Source organism: Phyllobates terribilis, unplaced genomic scaffold (assembly GCF_046119375.1).
Source record: "Phyllobates terribilis strain yellow unplaced genomic scaffold, ASM4611937v1 Scaffold_2__4_contigs__length_985480577, whole genome shotgun sequence".
Classification (NCBI taxonomy): domain Eukaryota; kingdom Metazoa; phylum Chordata; class Amphibia; order Anura; family Dendrobatidae; genus Phyllobates; species Phyllobates terribilis.
Window position 1 is genome coordinate 238853181 of NW_027362762.1, and position 21886 is coordinate 238875066.

At 41.4% G+C, this 21886-nt stretch overlaps 1 protein-coding gene across 3 annotated transcripts in view; it reads right to left on the reverse strand.

Moving 5' to 3' along the window:
* Positions 1-21886, reverse strand: part of DIAPH3 (diaphanous related formin 3) — an 801864-nt gene that overhangs the window by 704240 nt on the left and 75738 nt on the right. For all 3 annotated transcript variants that reach the window (XM_073663944.1, XM_073663945.1, XM_073663943.1), the window contains one exon: positions 8901-9074. In XM_073663944.1, the coding sequence (XP_073520045.1) occupies positions 8901-9074 (174 nt within the window). The remainder of the gene's footprint in view (positions 1-8900; positions 9075-21886) is intronic.

Below are 21886 nucleotides of genomic sequence, written 5' to 3' on the forward strand. Positions count from 1 at the left end.
TTTGTCTCATATGTCTAGACTATATTCTTCCAGCATTTGGCAAGCTTGTCTAAATGTTGATGAGTAAACTTTAAACACTCATGAACAGGCTTTTTGTTCAGCAATGGAGTCAGGTGTGTATACAGGTCATGGAGGTTGAGTGCATTACTTTTAGTTTTCTTTGAAACAATTGTACCTGCTGATTCCATGTCTTTCTGTTGCTCTCCACAGGTGGTCTTTGGCTGTTGGACAACTTTTCTGATAATTCTTTTCACTCCACTATCTGAACTCTTGTGGGGAGCACCTGGCCATGGCCGGTTTATGGTGAAATTATGTTCTTTCCACTTCCAGATTACAGTGCTCACTGGAACCGTCTTGTTGTCAGGAAAAATTATTCTGTTACCAATGCCATCAATATGTTTTGCAACAAGAAAGTTGTGAAGGTCTTCAGACAGCTCACTGGTTTTACCCATCATGAGATGTTTCTTGTATGGCACTTTGGTAATAAGACACCTTTTTAGTGGCCATCAGTTGAACCAGCTAATATTTTTCACTAAGTGGCAGGATTGCCACTTATATTTGGAAAAAGTCTGACAATTCCATCTAGAGTTATTTTCTATGCTTTTCTCAGAAGCGATAGAGCCTTGTCAACTTTCGGCAAAAGTGAAGTCTCAATCCACCTTAAAGGTATGCAGAAAATACAAGTGTTTATTTAACAGGGCTGTGGAGTTGGTAAGCCAAATCTCTGACTCTGACTCACACTCTACAGCCCTGCCTCACTACTGAGCATGTACATAAAGTGCAGCACAGATTCATCTCAACTAAAAGTCTAGACCCTTAGATCAGGAACAGAACAGACATTTATAGGACATTTCATAACTTTCCCAAATTCTTATGAAAACATTTACAGCAAATCCTGCACTGTACAACTGTACCCAATTTACATCGAGTCAGTCCATTTTATACCAACTCCAACTTAGACTCCACCAAAATGGACACTGACCGACCCCACAGCCCTGGTTTATTACTCGCCTACGTTTATCCATGAGATCAAGTCAATGGTCGGTTGTTAATCTCACTCTGCTGGGTGAGCATGCCAAAAGCCAGCATGTAGAGGACCTTTCAGCAAATTTTTCATGTTGAACTGGACACACCATGTAATTGCGGCTGCAGAGCACAACAAAAAGTTTTCGGTTTTTTGTTACTTTATTTCACCTCTCCGTTTCAGAGATATTAGTGAACCAATGTTTGGCAGCTGATGAATTACCTTTAGTTAAAGAGGTTGTCCACTGCCCTGACTCAGTTACTGGTTTTGCATCAAATCCAGTAATGACCCTAAATATCCCCATATACCAGGGCTGTGGAGTCGGTAAGCCAAACCTCCAACTCCGACTTCTCAATTTCCATGACTCCGACTCCCTCATACATGGCTCATGTTTAAGTGATAAATTTACTGGAGCACAGATTCCTCTCAGCTAAAATATTCCCCACAAACTGCATTGAACTACTATACCCAATTTATTATATATTTTAGGAGTTGGAGTCGGTCCATTTTATACCGACTCAGATTCCACCAAAATGGACACAGACTCCACAGCCCTGCCATATACGGTACCTCTTTTGCCAAGTTTCATGATGTTTTCTACTTTTGTGCTTAGCTTCCCATGTCCTGGCATCAGTTCTGTTGTCATAGTGCTCACATCCTCTTCAGAATCTTCTGCTCCCTTCTCACTACATTCCCATCATTCCTTGCACTGGGCTGCAAGCCAGCAGTGAGCACAGACCTGCAACTCTGCCTAAGGCCACAGCCCCACTATCAGTGTTTGGTCAGTATTTTTTCTCAGGAGTTGGAGCCAAAACCAGGTGAGGAACAATCAGAGAAAAGGTATAATAGAAACAAGTCACCAATTCTGTATTTATCACCCACTCCTGGTTTTGGCTCCCACTCCTGAGAAAAAATACTGACCGAATACGGACTAAATACTGATAGTGGGGCTGTGGCCTAAACCTGTTAATATTTCCACACTTCTGTGCTACATAATATATCTTCATTGCTTATTAAGGCAGCACACTCCAACTAGAAGGATCTGTGGACTGATGTGATGTCCCTGATGACATCACATCTACACTTATATGTTGCAGCCTTCCTATGATTGGTCAGTGTCATAAAGTAGGCACAACCCAGTTTAAAAAACAAAACACCCACTTGATTGTTATTTGATTGCTAATATCCCTGCAATATCTCTGCAATGAGGGGAGATTTAAAAAAAAACACGTTCTATTCTGCTCTACTACTACATGGTGTGCCCATTTCAACATATTAGGAGATTTCCTTAATTTGTTTTCATTTACTGTGGTGAATGGTTCTCTATCACCTAGCCACAGAAAAACTTATTGATCAGCACACGCTCTGTGGGGATGCCAAAAATCGCCAAACACCTCGCTCGGTAGCCCCAAATGGAATGGATGGATCTGGGGTCGAGCACGCGTGCTGCGCTCCATTGTAATGCAAAAGTTCAAATTCTACCGATCGGTTCAAGTAGTCGGACCCCACTGATCAATAAGTAATATAAATAAGGCACCATGCCACGTTCACTATCCATGAAAGCAAACAAGACCTCAGTGAGTGGTTATACTTGAGACTAGGAAAAAAACGCACTGTGTGACACTTCTACAGTGCAATAGTTCTATGTGATGCTACAGTATGTACAAATACATATTACTTCAATGCTGTTCTGCTCACATGACAGCATAAACCCCAATTACAATGAGAGCCATGCAACAGACTTCAGTGCATGTTAACACTGCAGATTGGGAAAAAGTTACTTTATACGTAGCACTGATATGAACAGTACACATGATGTCTCACAATGTATGAGCATTCTCATCAGATGTTTATGTAGATTTGACACCTTTGTCCAAGGTCTCAGAAAACATACATTGCCAAAAATGTGAAAGGGGATCCAGTCACGTTACATTTGACGCGCCCCCAGGGCTGTGGGGTACTTGGCAGCCAGGCTTATGGATGCTGGTGGGGGATATCACGGTGGCTGGCCCGGTCCGTGGCCCAGGGCGGTCAACCAAAAAGGGGATGGTAACTTGGATAGAAAATAAAAATAAAATAAATAGTTCGTGACGCCACCTGTGGTACCTGGTAAGGATTACCAGCGCTGCTGCAGACCTCCGGGGGGTGATGGGATGGCAGCTGGGATGTTTCTGCTCCCCACAGGTGGAGAGGGCCCCCGGGGCAGTGTGGAGTTTGATGGTGGCGATGCTGGGGCTTGTAGTGCAGGCGGGATGGCGCAGCAGGAGTAATTGACAGAGACAGGGGATTAGCTTCAATACCTTTACTGGTGCGGATGTCAGGTACGGTCCAGGGTACTCAGTAGGATGGGTGCACTTCAGGACTTCTCCCCAGTGAGCGGGTATAAGGCCTCCTGGTCCGTGTCTGCCTCTCTGTATGCTCCTGGCCAGCCTGCAACTGGGCCTAGCTTATGTGTCGTACTGCTCCTTCACCTGTCGCTCGGTAGTAGGACCTTCTGCTGGCAACCACTCTCCCTGGACGCTGGGGCCTTATGGTTCCTGGTCCTGTAATGGGTCTAGCTTCAGGTCGTCCAGGGACTTGCAGTCCTCCTGGAATGCCGGTGATCCCTACTGGGTATAAAGGGACCCTGTAGGCGCGGACCAGGTGTCCGGTTTGTATATTGGGGTGAGCCTATGATGCTCCTCTGCCCCCCCCTTTCAACTCCTCTCTCCTCTCCTCCTTGCCGTCGGCCACACTCGGGACCCTCAGAACTAAGCAGCAGACGCGCTGCGTCTTCGCTGCTCTCAGCGTCAGCACGCTCTCAGACTCTCTGTCTGACTACTAACTCAAACTGACTGACTGCCTGGCTTCACCCTCCATATATATATCCCTATCAGGGCTCCCTCTGGTGGTATGAGGTGGAAGGGTGCAGGTGTTTGTATGTAATGAGGGCCTCTTGTGGAGAAGTCCGTCCATGCACCCTGGGTCCTGTGGTACCTGTGCGCAGCAGGGTGCCACACATTACTTTCCATCCAAGTGGCCTAAAGGTGTAATCCGGTACCTAATATGTATTTTCTAACCATCCTAACATCCTATCCTAATCACTTTTGTAATTTCTATTATTACACAAAACCCTACATTTCTCCCTATATACCTAATCCCTAAATGCCTTTTTTTTACTGTATTTCCTGTGAGGTTGCATTTGAGTGTAATCTCAAATGTGATGTCACAGGAGGCCGGGGCTGCACCAACTCCCCGCAGCGTCTATCGCACATCCTGGAACAGGACCATCACAGGGGGCGGCGTTGCAGTTACTCACTAGTTTCTTGCATCACTGCTCCCCTCTGAAGACGTCCTGGATCCTGGGTGATGGACGCGGTGAGAGATATGAGTGCTGCCCCCACTATCTGCTTTAAACTCTGGCGACATTGCTTCTTTGAAAGAAGACATCAGGGGGCGGATATAGAAGCAGTGAGTGACACCAGTGCCGCCTCACAGCTTCTAGCACCACCCTCAAACAAGTAGTCATCAGGAGCCGGTGATAGAAGCAGTGAGTGACACCAGCGCCGCCCCTTAATGATGATTTGTTTGAGAGTGGTGCTAGAAGGGCGGCACGGTGGCGCAGTGGTTAGCACTGTAGCCTTGCAGCGCTGGGGTCCTGGGTTCAAATCCCACCAAGGACAACATCTACAAGGAGTTTGTATGTTCTCCCCATGTTTGCGTGGGTTTCCTCCGGGTTCTCCGGTTTCCTCCCACACTCCAAAGACATACTGATAGGGAATCTAGATTGTGAGCCCCGATGGGGACAGCGACGATAATCTATGTAAAGCGCTGCGGAATATGTTAGCGCTATATAAAAATAAAGATTATTATTATAGAAGCTGTGGGGAGTAGCTAGTGTCACTTGCTGCTTTTATTTCTGCCCCCTGACGTCTTCTTTCACAGAAGCTAAGGCGGTGATGGAGATAGAAGAAGAGTTTGGGCACTGGACTCACATCTTCCACAAAGTCCATCACCCAGGATCCAGAATATCATCAGAAAGGGCAGTGATACAAGAAACTAGTGAGTAACTGCAGCGCTGCCCCATGTGATGTCCTGTTCCAGTAAGAGCGATGGACGCTGTGTGGAGTGAGTACAGCCCCAGCTTCCTGTAACGTCACATTTGAGACTCCTCTCAAACGAAACTTCACAAAAGAAAAGAAAAAAAAATAGAGATTAGGAATATAGGGAGAAGTGTAGGTTATTGTCTAAAAGTAAATTACAAAAGTGGTGGTTAGTGTGTAAAGATAGATAGTTAGAAAATAAATTTTAGGTGTCAGAACACCCCCTTTAAAGGGACTGCATGTTGTACATACATGTTGTCTGAGCTATAGACAGTCTATTATAGAATAAGAGAAGCTGAGCAGAATGATACAGGTTTGTTGGAAAAGATTCAGTATGAAGGCTCATTCAGATGTCCGTGAATTTCTGTCTGAGATTGGACCGCAATGCACGGACTGGCTGTGGGTCCCCTCACCTGAGCATGACAGTGTCATAGAAATATATGATGCAGTCACGCTCGGGTTGGGAGAGCCATGGTCACTCCGTGCTCGGACCGATTGCCATGGATGTCTAAATGAGCCTTAACTTGTATTTTTTTCACTGAAATCCGTGATGTCTGTATACGAGTCCAGTTGGTGGTCCTACTAGTGACTGACAGCTATCACTGCATGCACAGTCATACAGGGAAGACTGTCAATCAGTAATAGGACCACCCACTAGACTCGTGCATACTAAAACCAGGGATTTCAATGGATGAAATGAAAGTTTTACTAAAACTTTTCTACTAAGAATGAATATTACTTTGATCAACCCCCCTGCTCTCTAACCTCCTGCCTGCAGATCAGACACCATTTATAACATGAGAGTTTCCCTTTAAACCCGGTGATGACTGGTGGATTATTAGAGAATGAATGAATTTACCCTTTTTAATTGCTTCAGTTTCTAATAATGGACTAGCAACGAATGGGATTGGGTTTTTGTTACATAAATGATGGTTGTGAATGTTCAGTTTCTCTCTTTTCCATGTCTGCCTGAATATTTCTCTGTAAATCGTGTACAATCAGGTGATACAAGGTGTAACTTACATGTAACAGTCCATCTGGGCTTAACTAAGCTAAAATACAGATAGCACACTGCTTTTTTCAAAAGAAAATCACCCGAGTCCTCACATAACCCAATTCATTTTAATTATACTACTTACAAATTACATTAAGAGATATTACATTTTGGCGAGTCGACTATCTCCAGCTGTTAAGATGAAGGAATGCAATCATTACAGAGTAAATCAGAAGGATACAATAGGCGTCGTGCTCCATCCATTCTTTGTATTCTAATATACAAGATCATCAGTTTCCAAATAAACAAAATAAATACGGCGGTAAGATAGAACAGCGCCATTAACGCTTACGGGATGCCTACCTTCACAGTTATTTCATTTTTAATATTTTTCCTTTCTTTTAACACAAAACCCATTACGACTAAACACGTTCATAAAACATATGTGCTATAATGGAGTTTTTAGTTCCTGCTGTGTTTTTAAACTGCATTACACAGGGCACTTTAATTGACTAAAATGGCTTCTTTGCATTAACGCAGCAGCCACGTCCTCCATTCGAGGACAGAAGTAGCTGGTAGAAAGGAAAGATTTTCTCAATAGAAGACAAAAGTAATAGTAATAAGAAAAATAATTATAATGCAACAAATCAACTATATTTAAAAAGGTAAGCATCATTGGAAGTAAAAAAAAAACTATATATCATCGAGTATGCTATGTTCTGTTAATTGGTTGGAGCCCGAGTCATAGAGCTCACTGTTCGGGCAAAACACCGCTCTGAAGTGCACAGGCCCTGCGCGAGCTGCATGCACAGAGCAGTGAGAGGACATATGGACTTAGTACTGAGCCTGACATCACAGAACAAATACCATGTCCAAACACAAATGGACAACAGAATGCAGGAGGTACCCATTATAAAGGCGGGGGCAGCACAGGTGCAAAATACAAACAACCACTTATTAATCCATCACACATCCGTGGGGGGGTTGCCTAGTATTCAGAAGGCACACAGACTTGCATAGGGTGTCATTCACACCATTACGTGAGATGCACCACTGTCCGCATGGTGTAAAGTGGTTGAGTAATGTGAGGTGTGAAGGATGGTGGGATGTAATGGCAGCAAACAATAATCTTGTAAGCATGTGTAGTTGTAAGGAGACACCTGGCCAGCCTCAAACAAAGGATTTAACACCCCCACCAGCTAGCTGGTGAGCTACTACAGGGAGACCCCCTGTGGATCCAAGTCATGCAGTCTCCCTTTGTTTCAGACAGCTATAATTCCATATCGAGATATGGAAATACCATACCTCCTAGCCATACATCGATTATATTTCCAAAACCCCCAGGAAATGGTGAATGTAAGTCTGGGTCTCGACCCAGTCTAGCACATAGGGATAGGGAGATATATAGCACACCTATTTAAAAATCCAGCATGGGCCCTGCTGGATCCGATAACACCAGAACTGCCTCCTTAGGGCCGTCCATTAAGTAGTTATGACCCATCTGAAGTTTTGGAGTTATTATCTGCCAGCAACTTAAGGAGGGGATTCAGGTTCAGCCCAGGGGGGCAGGAAGGGAGTAGCCCAGGGGGGCAGGAAGGGAGTGACCCAGAGGAGTTAAATGCTCCTGCAGATCTTGACCTAGTGCTTTTTCTCTGGGAGGTCGCGACAACATATCGTGTGGGAGAAGTCATGCCACAGAGGGAATCACAAGCTTCCTATGGGGCAGCACTCTCCCGCAAACCAGGCCTTTCATCTGACTGGTAACTGACTCTTAATATCTGGATACTTTTGTACCACTGCTGTTGTATTTGCATCTCTAACCATTATATATGTATAACCATCATGTATATAGTTTGTCTAGTGTGCCCTTAAGGTGATTAAATATATAATTCAATCTTGGGCTGCTCTTTTAACTCAATCCGCAAATCCACACATCCGTTGTTCAGTTAACTCTCATGCTACCGGGGCTGGTTTCTGGCCCGATATAATTCCTGTTAATGGGGCTTATATCGAATAGGAACTGGTGACAGCTCTACCGAGCTGATAAAGTTATGTTTTCACTGCGGCCAGTGAGGAGGGCCTCACTGCCTGTCAGGGGTGTGATCGAGTTTGGTGCCCGTCAGTGACTGAGTGGGCCACCTCTTCTCACTCTCGGTACCATCCTGAACCCATTCGGACAGGGGGTCTGTGTAAAACTGTAACAATCTGACCTTATGTGTCCCCGAAGGGTGCAGAACGTCCCATTGGTGCAAAGTGCGGACCCATATCACGTGATCTTTCTAACGTGACAGACGTCAGCCGGGTGGCAAGATGGGGATCCTTCACATGGGGTGTTTGTTCTGTAGATTCACATAAGGTATAGGTAGCCCACCTAATGTAATAGTAGGAGCGTTAGTAGAATGCTGTTATAAGGACAGAGGTGCATCTCACGTAATTGTGTGAATGGCCCCCTATGCAGGCCTATGTGCATTCTGAATACTAGGCAGCCACCTCACGGATGTTTGGTGGGTTAAATGGGTTTTTCAAGAGTACCGGTGTTGACTTATGAGTATAATAAGAAATATATATACGGTATATATGAATCTCCATGTCCTAATTTGCGGTCATTACAAGGATCTTTAATTCTTTTTCTTGCCATTATATAAAATCTTCTGCTGAACAATAGCATAGAGATGAAACCAGGTATAGAAACACTTCAATCTGACATACTCAAATACTGAGCCTCCCTTAAAATAACCAAAATTTAACACAAAGTTGAACCATGCAAACCCAGCACAGTCTATAAAAATAATTCACTCACCATCATTTTTTCAAAGAGCGCCAAGATTTCTTTATCTGACAGCTGCTTGCGAGGAAAGTCTTCATACTCTGAAGATGTGGACCAGTCGCTGCCAGTGCTGGAGCTCTTCACTAAATGCAAATTAGGACGATCTTTTCTGCTTCCAGGAATCCTAATGCTGGCAAATCTATCCAACTGCAAAGAAACGAAGATTTGATTAATTGCTGCAAACAGAAGGAAAATACCTCAATGCATGATTTCAGGAAATAAATCCTGTACAGAGATCGCCAGAATTTGCTTCAGAAAACAAGACTTCCGCTAACAAGTTTAGAGGGGGAAAAAAAATCTCATTTTCAGGTTATTAAAATAAATCATATTTTACGGATTGAATGTTAAGTCCTAGTACTTTTTTTTCTTCCTCTAATGCGGCTACCATGGATGTGTGCAGGAGGCGCAGGGTTTTACTAATTTACATTTTATGCTATGCAATTATGTTCGTTGCCAATTTTTTTTTCCATCTCTGATAATCACACAAACTAAAAAAATATAAAAAGTGCACTTAACATGACTATAAGGCCGTGGCCCCACTATCAGTATTTGGTCAGTATTTTTTTCAGGAGTGGGAGCCTCCTTGACTTGTTTCTATTATACCTTTTCTCTGATTGTTCCACACCTGGTTTTGACTCCCGCTCCTGAGAAAAAATACTGACCAAATACTGATAGTGGATTCGGGCCTTAGACTTCATGCACAGAAACATTGCATAGAAAGTCCACCAAAATGGCTGGTTTTAAACATTTCAAAAGGACCACAATAAAAATTGTGTGAGGCTGCCAGCAGATAACCACCCACCAAAACAGTATCTGTCATGATGAGACTTTTCTACAGTTGTTGGCTAAAAGTGAACTTGTATGGTTTGATTATCCGTGTCCAGTTCATCATGTGCCACTTAAGGCTCCCCTGTCCTCAAAATGGCAACAAATGGAGGGGCACATGACCAGACCTGTCCATCAGCCTCCTCCAATTAAAAACACTGCATTGGAGGGTGATGAACAGGTCTGGTCATGTGCTCCTCCATTAGCTGCTGAAGACAGGAGAGCTGCGCAGGAGAACCTGTAATACTTCCTAGCGCAGCAAAATCATCATGAAGATTTGTTAAAATAACGACAACCCCTTTAACACCCATATCAAAAATTTAAAAAAATATACTACTATGGTGCAGTCCCTGATATTGTTTTTTTCACTTCTCATGTACTCCTAATGCAGTTCCTGCCTCTAAAAAAGCCCTCCAATAACTAGATCCAACATAGACAAACCTACATATCTATAATGGGCATAGGGTGAAAGGCCAATAAGCACAATGAAATAAGAAAACCTATTAAGAAGGCTGCAGGGCACAATAACACTAGATAGTACGGTAATTAAAATGGTGCATAGAAAAGTTAAGATATAAAAATAAACTGGTGGGTATTGACATCAATGAGATAAATGTATAGATCAACACAGAAAGCTACACAGTAAAAATACAGTCACAATATTGTAAACTGAAACCTAGAGGAGACTAGGTCCAAAAAAAGGTAATGCGCATAGTATGCCGATGGACAAGCCAATAAAGGTATAAGTAAAAGGATATGTCAAGTAGAGATAAGTAGGTGTACAAGTGCACAGTGTAATACAAAAAACCTCACCAGTCAGGAAAACTGCACCCGACGCGCGTTTCGCACCTGGCAAGCGTGATATAAAAAGTGAAATATATGAGTGTTAAAGGGGGGAGAACCACACCAAAAACTAAGTTCCACAGCATCTCTAAACTCACAGAGAACGTGAGTATTCATGAGTCACATCTATTTTCACATCTATTTTGAGTAAATAGTTAAATGCAACAATATTTTTTCTTTTTTGCTTACAAAAAAAACTGCAGTGTAAAAAAACTTATTGTTTACTTAATGTGGGATCACGGCCTTAAAGTCAGCTTAGTTTTAACTACTTGATAAGAGAGCATTCATGAGCATTTCCATTGTAGTTGATGGTAATAATCAGGGCTGTGGAGTCATTAAGCCAAACCTCCGACTCCTCAATTTCCCTGACTCTGACTCCACAGCCCTGCCTCACTACTGAGCGTGTACATAAAGTGCAGCACAGATTCATCTCAACTAAGAGCCGAGATCCTAAGATCAGGAGCAGAACAGACATTTACAGGACATTTCATAACTTTTCCAAATTCTTATGGTAACATTACCACATACTGCATTGTGCTAATGTACCAATTTATCATAAATTTTAGAGTCGGTCCATATTATACCGACTCCAACACAGACTCCTCCAAAATGGACACAGACTCCACAGCCCTGGTAATAATAGCGCCCCACACAGCTTCTTCTTTAATGTAGGTCTATAGGACCAAGAGACTGAGTCATATAAAGGATGAGCAGTAGTGCCATAGCTTCATGTGTAAGTGTAATACTAATGTGACCAAAATCTTGCGGCCAATCTAGGCCGTTTACTGACCTGTTTAGGCAGGCCAATGAGCATACAACACACACAGAACAATCGTTACTACAATTGTTCTGCGTGCATAGATCATGTTATAGGCCGCACATATCCTGTTTATTTGAGGGACGTGCTGACTTTAATAATGATTTTTACACGTGCATAAACATCAGGGCCCCCAAAGAACGATTGTTTGCCCTTTTGTCAAGTGATTGCTGACCTGTTTAGATGGGCTGATTGTCGGGAATGAGCAATCCTAAGAAATCATTCGCTGGTAATTGGTTCATTTATATGTTAGTAAGAGCAATGTGTCTAGCAGGTAGGCTTTTTATGAAATGTGTAGACCAAATACATTGAAAATTCCTCTATTTTGAAAAGTGCCGGGGTCTGTATGACAACAGAAACAAAATAGCTTTACGTCATTGATAGCACGTATAGATCAAAAATTAAGAAAAGCTTTCTACAAAGTGTTATACCATTTTACTATAGTCAGTGAAAAATTTTTCAACTGTGCTTCCACTACTAGTAATGCCATATCCACATATCATTACCGGCCATGATTCACAGGCCGGCTGCAGGTCTCCTGACCCCAACTCCACAGCCTCATAGACATATGAAACTGTCACGTTCAGTTCAAGTCCCCCACAGACAGGCCATCCATCATGGTTGGCCCGTGACTCGGATGTGTGAATGTCGCCTTATTCAGATGGATGTCACTTACACTAGGTTATTTTTTTTTTTTACTTGGATTTTGAAGAGGATCCACTACAAAATCCACATAAAAAAATGTTTCAAAAGCTTTATGATTACTCATTGATGTGAATTATGAGGCGGATCCTCCTCAAAATCCATTAAAAAAAAAAAAAAAGTGTGTGTGAACATAGCCTTAGAATCAGGTAGGACTGTGCTGGCAGACATACCCGACTATTTAGGCTAGGGATTGCAATTCCTTTCTACTTATTCAATGCCTGGGGTTACACTCTATCTTATGAAAATGAGACCAAACATGATATGAACAAGTTCAAGGAACTGGTGGGAAATGTGAGGTCAGTGATCTTACAGACCCTACATGCAGCACGAGAGGAGATTTGTTATGACACGGTGCCTCGGGCTATACACTAAATAGAAGCTGCATTTTATAAGGCTACGTACCCCCACATGTAGAATATCATCAAGGAGCACATTAATAAATAGCTTTAAGATTATACTTACTAAAAATATATATTTTTGTTTCAAATTCTGGGAATATTGGCAGAGTGAGCTAGTAATTAGTAGACGTCTGGGACACGAGCGCCTCTGGTCCAGCGCATGTGCCATGAAGAACTGGGAGATCTGTGAAGCGTGAAAAAACACAGCACTTTCACACCAGAATCAGGCTGTATTTTTCCCGTTTTCTTATCCACTGGTCATCTGAACAAACTTGGCTTTCAGATCCTGCACCTACACCTATTAAATTATAACGGTCTTTCAAGTATGACAATTCTTCAAACACTTTTTGCTGATTAGATTTAGGTTCAGTTTTCCCAGACAGATATTGATTTTTGAAGCAGCAATTTAGATAACTGCTGTAGATTCTTATGTTCGAAACTAAACCAATTACAAGCACCTAAACAAAAGAAAATAGACTAAATGAAAGGCAATTATTAACTTAATAAGGAGTTAAAGGGAAATAATATATTCTGAGAATGAGATATACTGTACAATTTAAAAATAAAAAATTGTAAAGATTTTAGGTGTATTCCATTTATCTATTGTATATTATAATTATCCAGTGTGTATGTGTATTATATATACATATATATATACACATACATACACACTTACAGGCCTCTTTACCCGCCTGCCACCAGGCTTCCATCACTGACTGACAAGCCTCTCTTCTCTGTGACCAGATCCCTCGCCATAGATCTCACACAAGCAGTCATTCCTGGGATAGCACTTGCGCAAATCGACAGTCCAGCTCTCACTACGTCCTCAGGACCTGATGGCGCTTGCACAAGGTCACAGTGACCTGCTCCCCAGCACAATCAGTGACAGGAGGCCAGCAGCAGGCGGAAAAGGAGATTGGAGAGGTGTAAGTGCAAGACTAAGCCCCCCTGCACTTATGGCTCATTAGCATAAAAATTGGACAATGGATTTCTCTGAAACAGAGACCCGAATTTATAAAGCTATGGTCTGGATTTTTTCAGCATTACAGCGACTTAACAGATGATACTAGTTTGGAATACAAAAAACAACTGACAGGTTGCCTTTTAAACTTTTTTGCTATTGCATAGTGTAATTATTTTTTTAGCTTTTGCCAAAATATCTTAAATCTGTCAGAGCTCCTGCTGGCTTTCCCTTCTCTTTGTGTTAGTGATTAGTGAATAAATTGATAGCCACTCTAAGCAAATCACTTTATTTATTTTTTTCTTATAAATACATCCATATTAATTTTGTTTCACTAATTGAGCATGCAGACTAGATGTAGTCATTGTTACAGAAAGAAATATAAGAAAAGATGAATAGGCACGACCCTCAGCACAGACTTGGCGAGTGCTATACTTGTTCATCTATCTTTTTTGGATATGTGGACATTGATCATTCAATCAGAATAAGTCATGGACTATTTCTTATATGGAGTGATTCTTAGAAATAAGTCCTTTAGAACCTTTCAGAACTTTAGTTTTCGGGCCTCTCCTTACGATAAACTGACTAAAGACGCTGGATTCATTGTGCAGTGGCCATTATCGGTACCATAAGCTCTTCCCTAGTCACTTGTATAGGAGAATGCTTATGCGTCATACGCGGACACTGGAGAGGAGTCGTTTATCAATACTCAAGTCCTGGAAAACCCCTTTAATGTGGCACAAACAAAAGTAATGCATTAAGAGTTTCCGTCGATAGAAAGCAGATGATATTTTTTTTTTAGAGCCAAACATTTGAAATCTGTAGTGTTAAGAGCAGGAAAGTTTTACATATATATCTGCCCGTCTTTTTATAGGAGACAGCTTGTATTTTAGCTTTAGAAGTCCTTTAAATGAACAAAGAGTCACTTGTCAACAATGACAACTGTAGCAAATCTTAGTGAGAAACACATTTTCTGAATTTGCTGCATAGACAATAAATCTACGGTGTGGGAAAATCACCTGGGATAAGTCATATATATTGGAAGCAGCTTTACGATTGCCGGCCTCCGAGGCCTCCACTACAATTACAATTTTACGCTTTCAAGTCAAAATTTCCTATTCACCTAGTGTTCTAATACAGAAGCCACAAATACATTGTGATTTGGGGTTTTATCGCCCATGATACTTCTGCCTGGAATATAAACATTTCAGCTTTCTGACAATGCAGGCAGTGGATATGCAAAAGGATCTGCAAGACTAGAAACCGTTCATATTAAATATACGGCACAAGATCTAGTTGTAGACTGACAAACAAGAAAAATAACTATTTCTTCACTATTTTACTGCTCATTTCTGTGTCAAGGGGTTACTGTGGAGTTCCCAAGCCCCCAGAATCCCAATAGTATTTTGCACTACAGGAGAAATGTACTTCTATGATCCTGTGCACACAGTGCAGCTTTTAAAGACTTTTTCTTTTAGATTTTATATACAGTACTGTATATCCAAATCAACAAATACATATATCTCACATTATAAGGCCAGGAGATGTGGTCATACTGATTAAAGGGGTTCTCCGGCCTTATATCGATGAGCTTCGGAATACAATAGTACGGTTCAATCCAGCACTGGAACTTTAAAATCAAATCTTTATCCAACATGGCACCTGAAAAACAAAGCAAAAGTCCAAAAACACCAACACATTCAAGTGCATAAAACCACTCATCCCATTATACCAAGTGCAAGCAGTTCATCCACTTGAAATGTGTTGTTTGGATCTTAACTTGTGCCATATTGGATAAATGAAGAATTGCTTTTAAAGAAAGCTCACGTTCCGGATTGAAACATACAACCGTATCTACTTAATCCAGGGAGCCGGCCTTGCTTGTTCCATGCACCAAGGACAAGCAATGGAACGTGTGAAACTTAACTGAGTAGCGGTGAGCTCATAGTTTTATCTTTTATGGTCATTAAGAAAAGTCATATATAAAAGATCAGTGGGGTCCAGCACACCATTTATCAGCTGATTACAACCTACCATTGCTGAAAACAGTGAGCGGAGCCAGGACAACAGCTTTATTCATTTTTCAGAGGCCGTTGTTTCGAGAACTGCAGATAACCTGCTACTTAAAGGGGTTGTTCAGTTTTCTATGTGACTGCAGAATTCTGAATCCTTACAGAGTACTCACCTCATGCTGTCAGAATTCTCCGATGTTGCCGATGAGAAGTGAATTGAGCAAGTCTAGTCTGAATGTGGCTGAAAGGGTGCAAATTGCATACTTACTGTCACATGACAGCCCGCTCTCAGCAGCAATGGATTCAGAAGGTTGTAGTCAGAGTATCAACTCAAAAGATTAAAAGCGCCACTCACCACATCCAGTAATTAAAAGTCCTTTATTGCAAAATCCAGGACATGTAAGCCGATGTGTCCTGGATTTTGCAATAAAGGACTTTTAATCACTAGATGCGGTGAGTGCCGCTTTTCAGCTTTACTTGAGTTGATGCTATATATGTATATGAGCCAAGCACCACCGAGAATCCTTATACATTGGCCAGGCTCACTTTAAAAGGGATGCTCTTTAATATTGCATGACAGTCAGATGCCTATTAAGCTTCACTTGGACGGTCAAATGTAGTCAGAGTGACTGCAGACATTCACCAGAAAACCAGATAAATCCTTTAATCGAATAGGAGTTTAATCTCAGTTTTCAGCAATGGCCACTACCCAGAGAAAGGAGCAATGCTGTTTTGGCTGTGTTCACAGCTTACTTACAGTGCCAACAAAGCCGAAAACCGCTAATCTGTGAGAGGGCTGAGTATCAGATCCCCACCGATGTGATTTTGTCTTCCTATTTTAAGGGTCCGTTTACACGAACCAACCAGCAGCACTAAACAGAAGTTCAAGCTACTTGTTTGCCGATCGGTGGTCATTGAAAAGCTTGTTTACAGAGGCAGACCGCTCTTTGGATGCACATGGAGCGATGTATATGTAACAAATCGTTCAGTGCACATAGGCGGCCACTGTTCGACAGCAGGAATCCTGTTTACACAGGACAATGCGCTGCCAAGAAGGATGAACTTTTGTGCATCCAGGGCTGTGGAGTCGGTAAGCCAAACCTCCGACTCAGACTCCAACTCCGACTCCCTCATACATGGCTCATGTTTAAGTGATAAATTTACTGCAGCACAGATTCATCTCAGCTAAAAGTCTAGACCCTTAGATCAGGATTAGGACAGACACTTATAGGACATTTCATAACTTTCCCAAATTCCTATGAAAAAATATTCCCCACAAACTGCATTAAACTACTTTACACAATTTATTATATATTTTAGGAGTTGGAGTCGCTCCATTTTATACCGACTCCAAACTCCGACTCCACAGCCCTGTGTGCAACACAAAAGAGCATTTCACCTTAAGAACTTGTGAAATTATTTCAAGGTTGCAGCAGGAGCCTCCCCCCTTTGGACATCTCTGCAGTAGGGCACAGATTGTTATGCTCCCAAAAAAAAAAAACGTCCATCAGGTGTATTCTCAGCAGGATTTTAACAAGCCCGATTGCCCTGTCCTAACCTCCGGGTTACGTTTTAGCCTGAATTGTAATAACATCTAAGGTCGCAGTAAATTGTTAAGCACAAACCAGGCAAAGCAAGCTCACTATGAGCCATGACAGTCGTACCAAGATTAGATCAGGATGTTTTTCCACCGATCATGCCCATCTTGTCACCATCAATGTAAAGATGGATCATGCGTTTTACAGATTGAGTCATTCAGAAAAGCAGTGGTATGTAACACTGTAGCGACTGATACAAAGGGTAGTCTGAAGAATAGGTAAAGTAGATGTCTGAGTGACCAGACATACTGACTCTCTATATGAGTATAAAGGTGCCATGAAAAGAAAAAATAAACGAGTTTCTGAGTGTGAATTCATTGGCTATATGTAAGTTATTAAATGCTTTAAACTAACCTTTATATTCCTTATACCAGATCATTGTATTCAGTATGCTTTTATGTGCATTCGGCATATGTGGGGAATATAACAAATGGACCCATAGGGCTATTTGGCATAATATAAGATAAAAGTGTGTCCACTATAACATAATATACAGAGGCTTGCCACTGTGCATTTCATTATTATAGGTTATAGGTAGTAAGAATGCTTTCAAACATACAAGTGTTAATAACTTGCTCTCATCAACTAAAATGCAAAGTGAATGAACAAAAGAAATTCTAAAATCAATACTTTGTGACGGGCCTATGCCTTCCAGCAGCATCAGGTACACTTGCACAAAGTCAGGGATTTTATAGGATTATAGTCAAGCGTATCAGTAACCAGTTATACCAAGCAGGGCAAAATGATCATCACTTCCAAAACAAAAAACAGCTGTGTAGGAGACTGTAGTGAGGAACAGCCAAACTCTGCTCCAAAAGGATTTTTCCTGAGCATTTCTGCATCTCCCTGGCAGAAAAAACGCATGCGGATTGTACATGCGGATTGTATATGCATTTTTCCTGCCAGGGACAAGTGTAATTGAAGCGTTTTGCACATGGAATTTCGCATGCGAGTTGACAAGCGCTTTCCAGGCGATTTTAGCATCACTTGGAAAGTGCTTGACAACTTGGTCACACTATATAAATCCATGCAAACGGCATGGATTTATATAGTGTGACCAAGTTTTAGTAAAAGAATGGTAAAAAATAAAAAAGAAACATTATACTCACCTTCCGATGGCCCCCCGGTCTCCTTGTCCGGTGTGTTGGGCAGCTCGTGGAGGTCTAAAAGGACCTTCCATGACGTCATTTAGTCATGTGATAGGTCACGCGACTGCCAACGTCAGCGGTCGCGTGACCCGTCACATGACTAAATGACATCACCGCAGGTCCTTTTAGATCATCGCGAGCTGCCGGGAAGCAAGGACGCATCGCTATGGAGACCGGGGGCCATCAGAAGGTAAGTATAATGTATTTTTTTAGTTTAAATTCTTTTTTTTTTTTTTTTTTTTTTTTTACAGGTACTATGGTGCACGGGTCTGGAGGAGAGTCTCCTCTTCTGCAGACCCAGATACCATCCGCACATTCAATCGCTTAATATCCGCATGTGCACATGTAGTCATGCGGATATTAAGAATTCAATGCAAGTCAATGGTGGCGAAAGCGCCACGATTACGCAAAATAATTGGTAGTGCTACGGATTTTTCCGCAATGATAATCTGCAGCGTGTGCAGAGCACACGCGGATTATCATTGGGGAACATGGCAGACCTTCTGCCAAACGTTTTCTATGCGTTTCTACGGCGGAATTGCCGCTGCGAAAACGCTTAAAAAATGCATAGTGGGCACACAGCCTAACTCTGATCCGCAAAGCTTTTCCCAGGCAAAGATTTCAAAGCATACCGGGGTTTTAACATGTGCTGTACAAGCTCTTTTGAAGAAATACCAAGAAATAGGCAATGTTGAGGACAGTAGATGAAATGGTCTGCCAAGGAAACTTGGTGCAGCAGATGAAAAATCATGCTTACTTCCCTTCAAAATCAGAAGAGGTCCAGCAGCGCCAACAGCTCACAAGTGGTCTTCATGGAAGAATTGTGGCAAAAGAACCATACGTTCAATATGGAAACAAGGACAAGTAACTCAATAATGCACACAGAAACTGGGGTGCAAAATAAAGTCAAAATGTGAAATATTTGGCTGTAGCAGAAGGTATTGTCAAAGGCCTGAATAGTGTTACAATAATGAGCGTCTGCAGGCAACAGTGATATGGTGGAGGTTCCTTGAAAATTTGAGTCTGCATTTTAGTAATGGAGCAAGGCAACGATCCCAAACAAAGCTAATACAATTAAGCACTATGTTTAGCATAAAGAAGAATAAGGAGTCCTGGAAGTGATGATATGGTCCCACAGAGCCCTGATCTCCACATCATCGAATCTGTCTGCGATCACATGAAGAGACACAAGACTACATCCAGAGATCTGTGGTTAGTTCTCCAAGATGTTTGAAACAACCTCATTGAAGATTCTTTCAAAAACTGTGTGCAAGTGTACCTAGAAGAATATTTGCAGTTTTGAAACAAAGGGTGGTCACACTAAACATTGATTTGATATAGATTTCTCTTAAGATATGGGAGAGGGCAGATGATAAACCAGAGGGTACAGATGGGGGATGGAAATATAGCAGAGGACACAAGTGAGAGTGTGATCATATACTGCATGATACAGATGGAAAACATACTGGATATGGGTGGTTATAAATCTGAAATGGCAATATTGCCAGTGTGCATTATTACTTGTACACACCTTCTAGTGTAATGATAGCAGCAGAGCCGGCAATAAAGCTCCTTACTTTTAGCCAGGGCACAAGTACATCCTTGGCAGCTGATAGGAGGCAGCGCTCATGTGATATTAAATATGCCACAAGATTGCCGGGGTATACAACACCCACTGCGGAGGACGACCCCAGTCCAGGAGGTACATACATATGCTTTTTAATTTATTGAGCACATTTGGGACAGTCACAAGGGCTTGTCCAGTAGTATACAACCCCATTTCAATATATTGAATTTGTGCCACTAATAACATATCCCTTATCTACAGGATAGATGAAAAATGTGTGATTGCTGGCAGTGTCACAGCGGACAGACCCCCGGCCATCAGACATTTATCACCTGTCCTGGGGTCTGTTTAAATAGAGAAATTATTTCCTTTGGAATTGCTGCTGGATTTAACAATGTATCACAAGTTTGAGTTCTCAAAATTACCTACTCCCCCCTGGCTAAAAATATTCCTCAAGAATGCGAAGAGGAATACATTTACCCTTCTGTAAGAAATTTAACGCGACCTCGGCTCCCACTGGTTATATCATCAATGGACGCTTCGGTCTTATTACAGGATTAACTCCTTAATGTTAGTGGGAAAACCCCTTTAAAGTCTTCCAGCTATAGCGGACTGTTCAGAAGTTATAAACATTTAGGTGGTAAAAACACATTTTTCCATTCCTGTCACTTTGAATTAATTTCGGAAAAGCACCTGAAGGGTTAATAAACTACCTGACAGCCATTTTGAATACGTTGAGGGGCGCGGTTTTTAAAATGTTATCACTTTTGGGGATTTCCAGTATATAATACCCCTAAAGTCATTTCAAAACTTAACAGGTCCCTAAAGAAATAAGTTTTGTAAATTTCCTTGAAAAAAAAAAAAAAAATGGAAAATTACTGCTACATTTTTAAACCTACTAAAATGTTAACAAAATAAAACATTTTACAAATGGTGCTGATGTAAAGCGGACATTAGGGAAAAGTTATTTATTAAGGTTTGTGTGTGATAGGACGAGCTGGATTAAAGGGATAATCATTCAAAGTTTGAAAATTGCAAAAAATTTTAAATTTGTCACATTTCTGATATTTTTATAAATGAACACAAAACATATTCTAAATTGACCACTTTCATAAAGTATAATGTGTCACGAAAAAAAAAATCAAAATCAATGGGATATGTAGAAGCATGCCAGAGTTATTACTACATAAAGTGACAAGTTAGATTTCAAAAATGTGCTCTGGTCATTAAGGGGTTAAACCTGCATTGTGTTATTTATTCTCAGCTGCTTATGGGAAAGAAGGAAACCTGCAAGGCTGATTCTACCAATTATCTCATGATGGGTCTGGATAGGTCAGAAAACAGAAAAAGAATACCAGTCTTGTAGTCATACAGTATAATGCGCTAGTGCTGAAAAATCCAGGTTTTATGCCACATGTAAATTAGCCTGAGAGTGCAGTGACATATCCCACTTCTAGGCTAAATTGTATTTGGTTTTACTCCATACCTAACATTTAATATGTGCGTCATAATGGGAAAAAGACTATGTGAAGAAAAATTTATTTACTCTGCCTCCCAAAAATCTAAATATAAAGTCATCAAAAAGGCAAAACAAATCCCACAAAACACATGACTGTCGGAAGAAAAATACAAAAGCTATAGATCTCAAGTTATGGCGCTGCAAAAGAATAGTTTAAAAAAAAAAAAAAACTGTTACTCTGTAAAAGTAATAAAAAGACAAAAAAAAAACGATATAAACCTGGTGTTGCTGTAATTGTACTGATCTGAGGAATACAGCTTACTTATCACAAACTGCACAGTGAACGGCGGAAAAAAAAAAAATTAAAGCAATTATTGAACTGCTGCTGATTTCTTCATTCTGCCTCCCAAAAATTGCAATAAGGCTCAGATGGCATCTATACTGCGCTCTACGCTGGGCACTTACATCAGGGTTCCCACCTAAGTCTCTGAAAAACAGAATTCAGGCAAAACCAAAAGTAGATGAAGATTATATGCTTTAGGTCGCGGCCCCACTATCAGTATTTGGTCAGTATTCGGTCAGTATTTTTTATCAGGAGTGGGAGCCAAAACCAGGAGTGGGTGATG